At 39.0% G+C, this 12,183-nt stretch overlaps 1 protein-coding gene across 9 annotated transcripts in view; it reads right to left on the minus strand.

Moving 5' to 3' along the window:
* Positions 1-12,183, minus strand: part of abhd18 (abhydrolase domain containing 18) — a 128,869-nt gene that overhangs the window by 19,125 nt on the left and 97,561 nt on the right. For all 9 annotated transcript variants that reach the window (XR_013576261.1, XM_078539614.1, XM_078539605.1 and 6 more), the window contains one exon: positions 2,994-3,095. Coding sequence is in view for 8 of the 9 variants with exons in the window: in XM_078539614.1 (XP_078395740.1) it covers positions 2,994-3,095 (102 nt within the window). In the remaining variant the exon portion in view is untranslated. The remainder of the gene's footprint in view (positions 1-2,993; positions 3,096-12,183) is intronic.

Below are 12,183 nucleotides of genomic sequence, written 5' to 3' on the forward strand. Positions count from 1 at the left end.
CACAGCATGTTATTTATCAGTTTTTTGTGACCTGTCAGCTTAAAAGAATCTAGGTTATGTTCACAACTGCACTGAGTCAAATCATACAATAAACCCATGATTATAATTCAGAACAATTTCCTCTAGTTTCTGCATTCACTGTAGATTGCATTTCTCACAAAGCGTTCTCTATAAAATAAAATTTAAAATATGGCAGCAAACAGGAGCAATATACCTCAAAGTTAACGACAGCCTTGTACCACTGGATTATGCAAATAAAGTCAAACAAGATGTTCACTGTACATTCCCAATCTTTGATAACCAAGAAACAACACAGCCAGGCCAAATGATTTAGGCTAAAGCTACAAACTGGATTTAACATAGGAAATATATATAGAAGCCAAATAAACCATTAGACAAAAAAAATGAAAAAAAACTTGCATTTATATAGTGCCTTTGATGACCTGAGGATGTCCAAAAGTATTTTTGGAAGTGTAATCACTGTTGTAATTAAGAGAAATGCAGCAATATATATATATATATATATATATATATATATATATATATAAAGGTCCCACAAACTGCAATGAGACAAATGAAACTCTCGTGTGTTGCTTAGTGATGTAGGTTGAGGGATAAACTTTGGCCAGGAAACCAAAGAGAAAAAAAAAATCGCTTACTGCCCTTCAAATAGTGCCGAGATCTTTTACAATGGTCTCAGTCGGCAGATGAGGTCTCAGTTTGAAGTCTCACTCCCTTTGCATTGCACTAAAGTTTCAGCCTAGATGCTGTCCTTAAGTTTCTACAATGGACCTTGAATCCTTGACCTTCTGACCCAGAGGTGACAGTAAAATTCACTGTTTACTTTAAATAGTTTCCATGACCAAAATAATTTGTTTGAATTTTTAAGTCAAACATATACAGGACATGCCTCTGCTCCCAAAGAGCACTCTCCAACCCCCACAACATTGAAGATAAATGGTTAAATTTAGTAAATCAATAAACAGCAGCTGCTGAACAAATCCCTTCTACCTTTAAAGTAGAAGACAGTTCCTTTTAAAGACATCAACAGACACTACTTAATAGGACAGAAACTTTATTTCCACCATTTAAGTGGATGGGCTTGTGAATAAAAGTCTCAGTTTTCTGGTAAATTGCTTACTAGATCAAACAAGAAAAAAAACGTTTTTGGAATATCTGTCTGGTGTAACATGCCCTTGATGGCTGTGATAGTTCAGACATTAGGCTCTGTTTCTTCTTGGAGGTAAACATGGCCACAAATAATCTGACCGAATTAGGTCCAATTTGTAGATGGTGTCCATCTCCCAACTCCTGCTCAATGGCCTCCAAAGTTAGCAACAATTCTCCATAAACAATTTATTTCTTGGCCCTCAGGCTCAAAGGTAAAAGGGATAATTTAAAAGTGCAGCTCAAAGACTTCAATTTAGAATATATTGGCCAAACTAAATTTTTAGCAGAATGATTTTTTGCTAAAATGTAGGGTAGAATTTCATGTTCAATCATGATCAGGTGTATCAAGCAAAATAATGAACCTGCGTTTATACAGTGCAATATCAATCCAAAGGGCTACATGAACTGCTTTTAGAAGCTGAATAATTCATTTGGGAAAATATACAGCAGCCATCTTGTGCACAGCATGGTCTCATATACAGTACATTATACTTACAGTGCAAAAACAAGCCATCTGGCCCAACTGGTCCATGCTTATATTTCACACGAACCTCCTCCCAGTCCTCCTGATCTAAACCTAGCAGCATAACCTTCCATTCCTTTCTCTCACTTGTGCCAGATCATAATAATTCACTGCATGAAGAATTTTCTCCTCATCTTGCCTTAGATTTTTTTTTTCAGAATTAGCTTGAATCGGTGTGCTCTGGCTACTGACCCTTCTGCTGCTGGAGTGTTTCTCCATCAAAACCTTTTATGATTTTGAACATTTTATTATATCACTTAAGAGCCAGGAAAGGAAAAAAGCTTGCTTTTGCTTCCAAATGATTTTACAAGCTTGAACAGTGTAGTATAAGGATGAATTATTAAAAGCATTCTTCCAAACTCTCTGTTTTTGTATGACTAGAGTTATCATAAGCTTCTCCTGTTTCACGAGCAGATGTCACTTGACATTCCCTCGTGCAGTACAATGTCCAAAAGCACACTATGCAAGAATACTCTTGCAGATTTTTTGAACCATTGCTTTCAGCATCAGGCATGGGATAACTCTTAATTTGAAGTTGTCAGGGCTTCCCTTAATTGGCAACTTCAGTAGCAAAGTGTCCAACTATATGAAAGCTATGAACATACAGGCCAAAGACACAAAATACACAGTATATCACCGCAAATGAATTACTCCCAATGGCTCAATAAATGTATTCATTATGAAAGATATAAAATGAGTCTGACATGTATTGCGCATATGCTGACTGGCAGCTCAATGCTTACATAGTTGACTGACATATCACATGCCTTTTAAAAATGTTGCATTTGTTTTGGAGGGGGGGTGGATTTGGAAAAGCGGTGGAAATCTCAAATAATTCATGTAACCATTTCTTTTCAGTACCAAAAGCCATTAATTGTTTCACTTTACAAATTGTGTGATTTTAAAGTGACAATTCAAGATAGGAAGGGAAAGAATAAATTGTTGTCTTGACATTTAGTATCCAGTTTTAAATTAAACCTGAGGTGATATTGATTAACTAAATTAGCTTATAACAAGAGACACTGTTAACAAAATGACCAAATAATTATATAAACTGGGCACAGTTTGATGCTGGAAATAGAGGTCTCAAGTTGTTTGTGACTTTGGTTTCAATGAAATATCAAAGGCCCAGATTTAAATGGGGCTGTATTATACTGGGACCTTAGTCCTCAGATGACATGCTACCATTGGAAAATCTTTGAAAGCAGTTTATATAATTTGAAATAACCCTATGATACAAAGGCAATAAAAATATTCAGTGCATAGGTATGTAGCACTTTTCAAACTAAAACAAACTTACTCCACAGTACTCTAGCAGTCTGATAATTTCTTCTTCATAAACAGTTTCTGTAGCATACTGCTTTTCCAGCTCTCTCCAATTCACGGCTTTGCTTAAAACACCCTGTGAATAGCATCAATAAAATAAGACAATATTCTGTGTACACATACTTAATACTTTAGAAGGCTGCAGCTACATTTATGTATTTCAACAGATCAATTTTCCATTGTTCAGACCAGGGAGAGATTTGTCCTACTTACTATATTCATGATTTGTAAAGTTCAGCATTGTATCATCAAACATAAAACTAACACACTTATCGATTGAGAAATTCAAGTATTCACAACAAATATATTAACTTGCATAAATTGATCTTGGAAAAATTGATCTTGGAAAAAATAAAACCACTAACTTAAATGGCAAGGTTATATCATTGCCAGCTTGTCTTTCTTGCAGATTTCCTTTCTGAAGAAATTAAAGGAATTAAAACTGTAGAAGCCTTTCCACCAGTCATATCTGTGCCAGTTCCTTGCTAACGTAATCCATATGTAATTCCATTGCCTTGCTCTCTTCCAACAGTCCTGTATCTTCCTCTGCTTCAAATATTTACCCAAGTTTCTCCAAAAAGATTCAAAGGATTGCCATAACGAATCCCTATGGCAAAGCATTTCATGCTCAAAAGCTGCACGTCATGACATATCTCTTGACCTCTCCTGCCACAGTTATCATTTTAATGATGACCCATCACTGACTCTCCAACTAGGGAAAATCGTTCTTCCCTTTTGATTCTATCAGAGCCCTTCATAATTTTAAAATACTCCAATAATTCTTGGGACTTCTTTCCTCCAGTAAAAATAGTTTCAGTATCTCCCATCTCTCCTCCTAACTATTTTTTTCCATCTTTGGCATCGTCTTGGTGAGTCTGTGTTGTACGTACTTCATATTTCTAAGGTCTTAAAAAGAAAACCCTGGAGTTGCATGTAGTACTCTAACTATTAGCTTATACCATACTAAAATTCTACAGACCTTGTATCATCCACCTCCAATTGTATTTTCACAAAGTTATTATTTGTACTTTTAAACATCTGTTCTTCCACTCCTGCTAACACCTTTTGAATGTATATTCCGATTATTTGTTTTTCCTCTCAAAATGCATTAGTACATGCTGCTCCACATTAAATATCACCTGACACATATTTGCCTGTTCCACTAATATGTCAAGTCCTCAATAAAGCTTTCACAGTCCTCTTTGGTGTTTACTGAACCTCCCACTTCCATGTTATCAGCAAATTTCAACATTATGATCCCGAAGCTCAAATCCAAATCAGCTTTATAGACTGAAAACTAAAGTGGATTCTGTATTGTTGTAAAGATCTAGTTCATGGTTCATGTGTTTCAGAATATAAAGTTTAGCTTCAGGAATTAAAGTTTAATTGTAGAAAAAGTGGATAAAGGCAATTAAAGCAAGCTTGGAGTCTATTAAGCTTAAAATAAGTTGGAGCCATGGTGCCTTAAAAGGTTCACAGTTAGAAAGGGAAGATAATTAAAATACTAGGCTTTAGAGATTGCCAGAAAACCTCAAGAAAGATCAGTTCAAATTGTGACCCATGTTTGTACAATAAAGTCAGAATAGAAGAGATAGAACCATAAACAGCAAGCAGGCTTACTTAGCTAAAGAGCTGGAGATATGATGGCTGCAATGCTTGTAAGAACAATGGAAGTCCAGAGAGATGATTTTGTTTTAGGAGGTATTCAGTAAACCGTGAGAGATTGCAAAACCCACTTATTTCATCAGATGTCCCAGACACCACCATCACCATCCCTGGGTATGTCCTGTCTCACCAAGGTGGCGGCACAACAGTATATGGTTGAGAGGGAGCTGCCATGGGAGTCCTCAACATCAGGATATTAAAGGAAGTAGCTACAGAGATAGTGGATGCACTGGTAGTAATCTTCCAAGAATCTTTAGATTCTGGAAAAGTCCCAAACGATTGGAAAACTGCCAATGTAACACCCTTATTCAAAAAGGGAGACAGACCAAAAAAAAGGTAACTATAGGCCAGTTAGCTTAACATCTGTCATTGGGAAAATGTTAGAGTCCATTATAAAGGATGTAGTAGCAGAGCATTTAGAATTACATAATCTAATCAAGCAGAGTCAGCATGGCATCATGAAGGGGAAATCATGCCTGACAAATTTATTAGAATTCTTTGAGGAGGTAACTAGCAGGATAGATAAAGGGGAACCAATAGATGTAATATATTTGGATTTCCAAAAGGCATTCGATAAGGTACCGCACGTAAGGCTACTTAATAAGAGCCCATGGAGTTGGGGGTGGTATACTAGCATGGATAGAGGATTGGCTAACTAAAAGAAGACACTACACTCAGTTCTGCCGAAGGGTTATGAAGACTCGAAACGTTAACTGATTTCTTCTCCACCGATGCTGCCAGACCTGCTGAGTTTTTCCAGGTAATTCTGTTTTTGTAAAAGAAGACAGAGTTGAGCTAAGGGGGTTATTTTCAGGATGGCAACCTGTAACTAATGCAGCATTATAGGGATCAGTGCTGGGGCCTCAATTATTTAAAATATATATTAATGACTTAGATGAGGGAAGTAAATGTGCTATCACCAAATTTGCAGGTTATACTAAAATAGGTGGGAAGGCAAGTGGTGAGGATGACACAATGAGTCTAAAAAGGGATATAGACAGGTTAAGTGAGTGGGCAGAAACTTGGCAGATGGAATATAATGTGGGAAAATGTGAGGTTATGCACTTTGGCAGGGAGAATAGAGGAGCTGAATGTTATTTAAATGGAGAAAGACTGCAGAAGGCTGCAGTACAGAGGGATTTGGGAGTTCTTGTAGTTAGCTTTTTGGGATTCATGCACAAGTTCAACAGGTAATAGGGAAGGCAAATGGAATGTTGAACTTTATTTCAAAGGAATGGAGTATAAAAATAGGGAAGTCTTGCTAAAACTATACAAGGTACTAGTTAGACCACACCTAGAATACTGTGAATAGTTTTGGTCCCCTTATCTAAGGAAAGATATACTGGTATTGGAGGCAGTCCAGAAGTTTCACTAGGTTGATTCCATGTATGGAGAGATTTTCTTATGAAGAGAGGTTGAGTAGGTTGGGCCTGTACTCATTGGAGTTTAGAAGAATGAAAGTCAACCTTATTGAAACATAAGATTCTTAGGGGTCTTGACAGGGTAGATACTAAGAGGTTGTTTCCCCTTGAGGGAGAGTCTAGGACCAGAGGGCATAACCTCACAACAAGGGTCACCCATTTAAGACAGAGATGAGGAGGAATTTCTTTTCCCAGAGGGTAGTTAATCTGTGGGATTCTTTACCACAGACAGCTGTAGAGGCTGGGTCATTTAGTATATTTGAAGCTGAGATACAGATTTTTAATCAGTAAGGGAATCAAGGGTAATGGGGAAAAGGCAGGAAAGTGGAGTTGAGGATTAGCAGATCTACCATGATCTCATTGAATGGCGGAGCAGACTCGATGGGCCAAGTGGCCTATTTTTGCTCCTATATCTTATGGTCACCTCTGGACCCCATGAAGTCTCATGTCATAAGGTCAAACATGGGCAAGGAGACCTCCTGCCAGTTCCCACTTACTGCCCCAAGGCTCCTTCAACAGCACCTTCCAAACCCATGATCTCTACCACCTAGAAGGACAAGGGAGGCAGATGTATGGGAAGACCACCACCTACAGGTTCCCCTCAAAGTCACACAGCATCCTGACTTGGAACTACATTGCAGTTCCTTTACTGTTCCTGGATCAAAACCCTGGAATTCCCTCCCTAGCAGCAGTGTGTGTAAACCTACACCACGTGGACTACGGTGGTTCCAGAAGGGTGGCTCACCACCACTATCTCAAGGGCAAATAGGGATGGGCAATAAAATGCTGGCCTAGCCAGTGAGGCCCACATCCCAAGAAAAAATAAAAACACGATCAAAGGAGAAACTGTAAATGAAGAATCATTAACTTAAAGGATAGTTTGAGGACATCCCAGAGCAGTGTAAGGTCATTATGGAGATGGGTGGAGCTTCGGGAAATTCTCTGGTTTCAATTTATCCGGGTGTTTGCTGAAAAGTTAGTTGCAGTTTGCACGTGATGCAGTTTGCAGCCCACAGAGAAGACAGCCAAAGTAAATGACATAATGCACCGGAAACAGAATAAAACTCTAACTTCATCACTGACTGTGTGGAATGTGGATGAGGCTTAATTTTAGTTTGAATGTTGAGAACAGAAGTGGAAGATTGCCTCATTTGAAGCTAGGGGAAAATATACAGTGGGCCACAGTGTCTTATTGCAAAAGAAAATAACTAGCTGAGTTAGCTTGGAAGTATTGAAAAGTAACCAGAACAAGGGACTGGGGTATCCAGAGTCAAGACGTGGTAAATGGAAGTTTTACCTATGAGAATAGTTGGAGCTGAGGAGAATTCTCCAGAGGACTGTGGCATACTTATGGGTGGTCCCTGCAGAAGTAAATAACTAAGATTGATGTGTTTTATAAGACAATTCTTGAGGTAAGAAAGTAAACCCAAGTGCGTAACATAAGCTATAATGTTAACTTAATTATATTTGCTTTAATTCTTTTATAAACAAAGTTTTTTTGGTTGAAAAGTGAAATCTTGTGGCATTGTTCTATGAGTTAAAATGATGTATTCAGATTTCTTTTTAAATATTAATGGTCCCTAACCAGATTGTAACAATATTAACCCAAAAGAACCCAACTTTCTATCCATCTTTAATCTGGCTATCTACTAACCGAAACATAACCACCTACTTCATCCAACATTTGATCTATGCTGCTATATTTTCTCATATCATATGCATGAATTTTCATAACAAGCCAACTTATCAAATGCTTTCTTAAAATTAATATACATCACATCTACTGCACTCACTTCCTTTACCTATCCAACCGATCACTTCTTCAAAAAAAAACTCAACAGAACTTGCAGAAGGAGCAAAAACCTTGGCTACTTTTGATCTCCCTAGTCCAAAGGTTTTGAAGTAATTACAGTGCCTTTACTGCATCCAAGATCAGCCAAATCAGCACATCAAATCTGATACAGTCCTGTTTACATAATTCAATTACAGCTGAATTTAGTGACTCAGCAATCAGCTGCAATAACAGTATTGCAATTAGTTTTTATTTTCCAGCTTAACTATTTAGATTTAATATTTTTTGCCTTCTACATTCCATCAAATTTCACACCATGTGGGTGAAATATCATCCACTACAGAAATGTAGTGTATTTAGGTCTTACAGTGAACAAGATTACAGATTATAAATTCCATTTTCCTGCATCACCTCAAAGGTCAAATCCTGCAGAATTGTTCTCTTGCTGTTATACCCCTGGTTGTCCTAAAAGTCATACCTCCTTCAATGGGTTTTTTGCCTGTATTTACATTGGCTCCATTCTTGGCCTCTTCTTGGTCAATTACCTGCTATCCCTTCGTGGTGTCGTATGAAAGTACCTTTTACTGTCCACTCCATCCACTCAACCGTTTAATTTTTCAGTCACTAAAATCCTGTCCTTTAGAACTCTATCTTGAAACTACTGCACCTTGCTATTGCCCTCCTTCTTTGCCTTTGAGAATTCCTGGCATTGCCTTCAATTTTCATTCATTAACACTCAAAATTCCTCTTTTTCCTCCTAGAGAAGGCCTTTTCCCCCCATCATAAAATGCTCTGAAATTTAAATATATGACAACAAGGTGTTCTGCAAATTAAGCTCTTCAGCCAACGAGGTAAATACCAATCATTTGCACTTTAGAAGTGGATCTTATTCTGGAGCCATATTCAAGGAGGATCCGACTGTGGCACAATATTAGTCTTACACATCAACTGCATTAAAAGACAGCCATATATGTCTATTCCTTCTGTTTTATAGTCATTTTATTAATGAATTTAAATAGAACAGATGAAGGGATGCTTACAGACTTCACAATAAGTGTTGTGTTATATTGAATATTAAAGTATGCAAATATGCAAAGACACATAGAAAATCTTTTCTTCAAAGATTGCAAGCTACAAAGGTATCTTTACATACACTGCTGTATGTGACATGAATCAAAAGTTACTTGACAAAAGGTTCAAAGGTAACTTTTAGCAACCTTTCTACAAAATAACTCCCAACCCTGAAACAATTTGGGACACAAAACCGAAAGATCACAGAATACATAGACCTGAGTAAACCTGGCCTATGCACCAACTGAAGCTGAACAGCCAGAGGCAACTTATTTCCATTGCTCCACAATATCAATCCATGGTCGTCAACTCTCAACCCCCAGCAAAATGAAATAATAGTAAGGGATTTCAAGTAATCTAAATCATATGTTTAATGAGTAAATGTGGAATATAATTTCTTTTGCATGAAGGAAGAAACATTTCTTAGCTCCAATCTATCTGCTATTTCCTTTAGTCATGGGTTAGAAACATTTTCAAAAAATATTATTTTGATTAAATTCTATACTCAACTTAGGGAAATTAAATACTCTAGAAATTCAGACACCCAATAGCAGCATTCTTATTGACTCAATAGGCACAACCTAAGGGAAATATCTTTCATATCCTACACCAATGAGTTGAGACTGACCAAATTCATTTCACACAGGACATCAACAATCACAGACCTTCACCTAGCACTATGAGTGAATTCGAAACGAAATTTCAGAGTTGTTTTCAAATCTAATATGCTAATCGACTTAAAATTAGTTAACAAGATTTTCTAAGTTTGAAAGTAACTTGGAGATAAATTATCAGAATTTACTCAAGTCTGATGAGGTTTAAATATTAATGATGAGGGGGAGACACAGAGAAATTTAGCTTCAGGGCTAGATGGTTGAAGGTATGACTGGCAATCATGGGGCAAAAAAAGTGGGAGATGCAAAAGTGGTCAGAATTGGAGGAACACACAATTCTTGGTAGTTTATGGCTTGCAAAGATTATAGAGATGGTGGTCAGGTTGTGGGGACGGTGGTGGTGGTGGGAGGAGATGAGGCCATGGAGTGATTTGAACAGGGGAATGAGCATTTTTAAAATTGAGGCATTGGTGGACCAGGAGCCAATGTCGATCAGCACAGAGATGATGGGTAAATAGGACTTGGTGTGGGTTAGGATACAGGCAGCAGAGTTTAGGATAATCTGAAGCTTATGGAGGTAGCAAAAGCATGCATTAGGGTTTCAACAGCAAAAAAGCAGAGGCGGGGCAGAGAAGTACAATGTTAGGTGGTAGAAGGTGGCCTTTGTGATGGAGAGGAAATGGGCTTGGAGGCTCAGGTTAGAGTTAAAGTTAAAGAGTAATGCAAAACCTGGTTCAGACCAAGATAGGCGGATGAAATCAGTGGTGAAGGAACAAAGTTTACGGTTAATATGGGGAAATTGCAACACTAAACATCAGACAAGCCATCTGACAACACAGCAGCAGCGAAGAGATCGAGGGAAGAGGTGGTGAGGTAGAACTGAGTATCATCAGTACATATATGGAACCTAACATCTCATCTTCAGAAAAGATTGCCATGGGGCAGCATGTAGAATACAAATAGGAGCAGCCCAAGGACAGATTTTTAGGTGTCTCCAGAGGTAACAGATCAGGGGCAGGAATAGAAGTCATTGCAGGAGATTCTCTATTTGTGACAAGATTGATAAGAGCAGAACTAGGCGAGGACAGTTCCACTCTGCTGGACAATCAAAGAGAGGTATTAGAGTTGGATGATATGCTCAGCTGCATCAAAGGCTGCAGGCAACTCAAGGAGAACGAGAAGGAATAGTGCACCATGATCACAGACACACAATATATAATTTGTGACTTTGATTAGGTAACTCTCAGTGCTGGAGAATGGGGCAGAAACCAGATAGGTACAACCATCAAGTCGCAGGGAAAATGGGCATGGACTTGGGAGGTAACAATACATTCAAGGATATCGGAGGCTAGAGATCGAGCTGTAGTTTACAAAGGAGGAGTTTTTTTTTAACCGTAGAAGGGGGGGATGAAAAGAGAACTGCACCCAATGGGAGGAAACTTTTTGCATCATCAGCTAACTCTGGGTGGGAGACTTCAATGTTCATCGCCAAGACTGGCTCACTACTGACCTAGCTAGCTGAGTCCTAAAGGACATAGCTGCTAGAGTGGGTCTGTGGCAGGTGGTGAGGGAACCAACAAGAGGGAAAAACATATCTGACTTCATCCCCACCAACCTGTCAGTATCTGTAGGAGTGATCACTGCACAGTCCTTGTGGAGATGAAGTCTCAGAAATTCAGTGGGAAAAGGATGGGGAGAGCTGGAGGTCGATCTCATGGGCAAGATGAGCTCAAATGAGGCATGAGGGAGATTGGAGAGGAATGTGAATTCAGAGATAAGGGTCTGGTGTTGGGGGGTGGTGGAGTGGGGGGAGAGAGGGGGGGGGGGGTGGAGAGAGCAGTCGGGGGGTGGGGGGGGCGGGGGAGGAAGCAACCTTGGCTTAGTGGGCAGATGGGAGGGATGCAGCAGAGGCATATAAACTGATGGTCTCAACCTAAGTGACAAAGAAGTCCACTCAGATAAGAGCAAAATACTGCAGATGCTGAAAGTCTGAAATAAAAACAGAAAATGCTGGAAAAACTCAGCAGGTTTGACAGCATATGTGGAGCGCGAAAAACAAAATTAACGTTTCGAGTCTGTATGACCCTTCTTCAGAGCTCCGAAGAACACACACATAAGGCACACAGAAATATGGATTTTAAGGGTGGGATAAAACAGTTCAATAGCACCAGTTCTGGAGTACAGGGTTCAATAGGTTGATTTTGATCGATGTCTTCCGCTCTCTCCACAGATGTTGTCAGGCCTGCTGAATTTTTCAGCATTTTATGTTTTTGTTCAAGTAGTCCACTCATGTTGGAAGTGAGGGTGAAAGGAGACAAGGAGGGGGATCAAAGGAAACAGTTGGTATTGGACTGCATTCCAGGATGATCCTGGAGTAGTGAGCATTTGCAGCAGAAGAGAACAGTGCTTGATGTGGTCCAGCTGATCTGGCAACGGTTGGCTAATCCAATTGTGTGCAATTATGTTCAAGTCTGCAAAAATGGGGGCTGTACCAGTGGGAGAGGCCACCTAGGTGGGAGACAGCAAGAGTTTTACTGAGGACAAGGGAATCAAAAGTGGAGGTAAGGGTGCTATTGAGTAGACTGACATCTGCAAACATAA

This window comes from Cetorhinus maximus, chromosome 1 (assembly GCF_964194155.1).
Source record: "Cetorhinus maximus chromosome 1, sCetMax3.hap1.1, whole genome shotgun sequence".
NCBI lineage: Eukaryota > Metazoa > Chordata > Chondrichthyes > Lamniformes > Cetorhinidae > Cetorhinus > Cetorhinus maximus.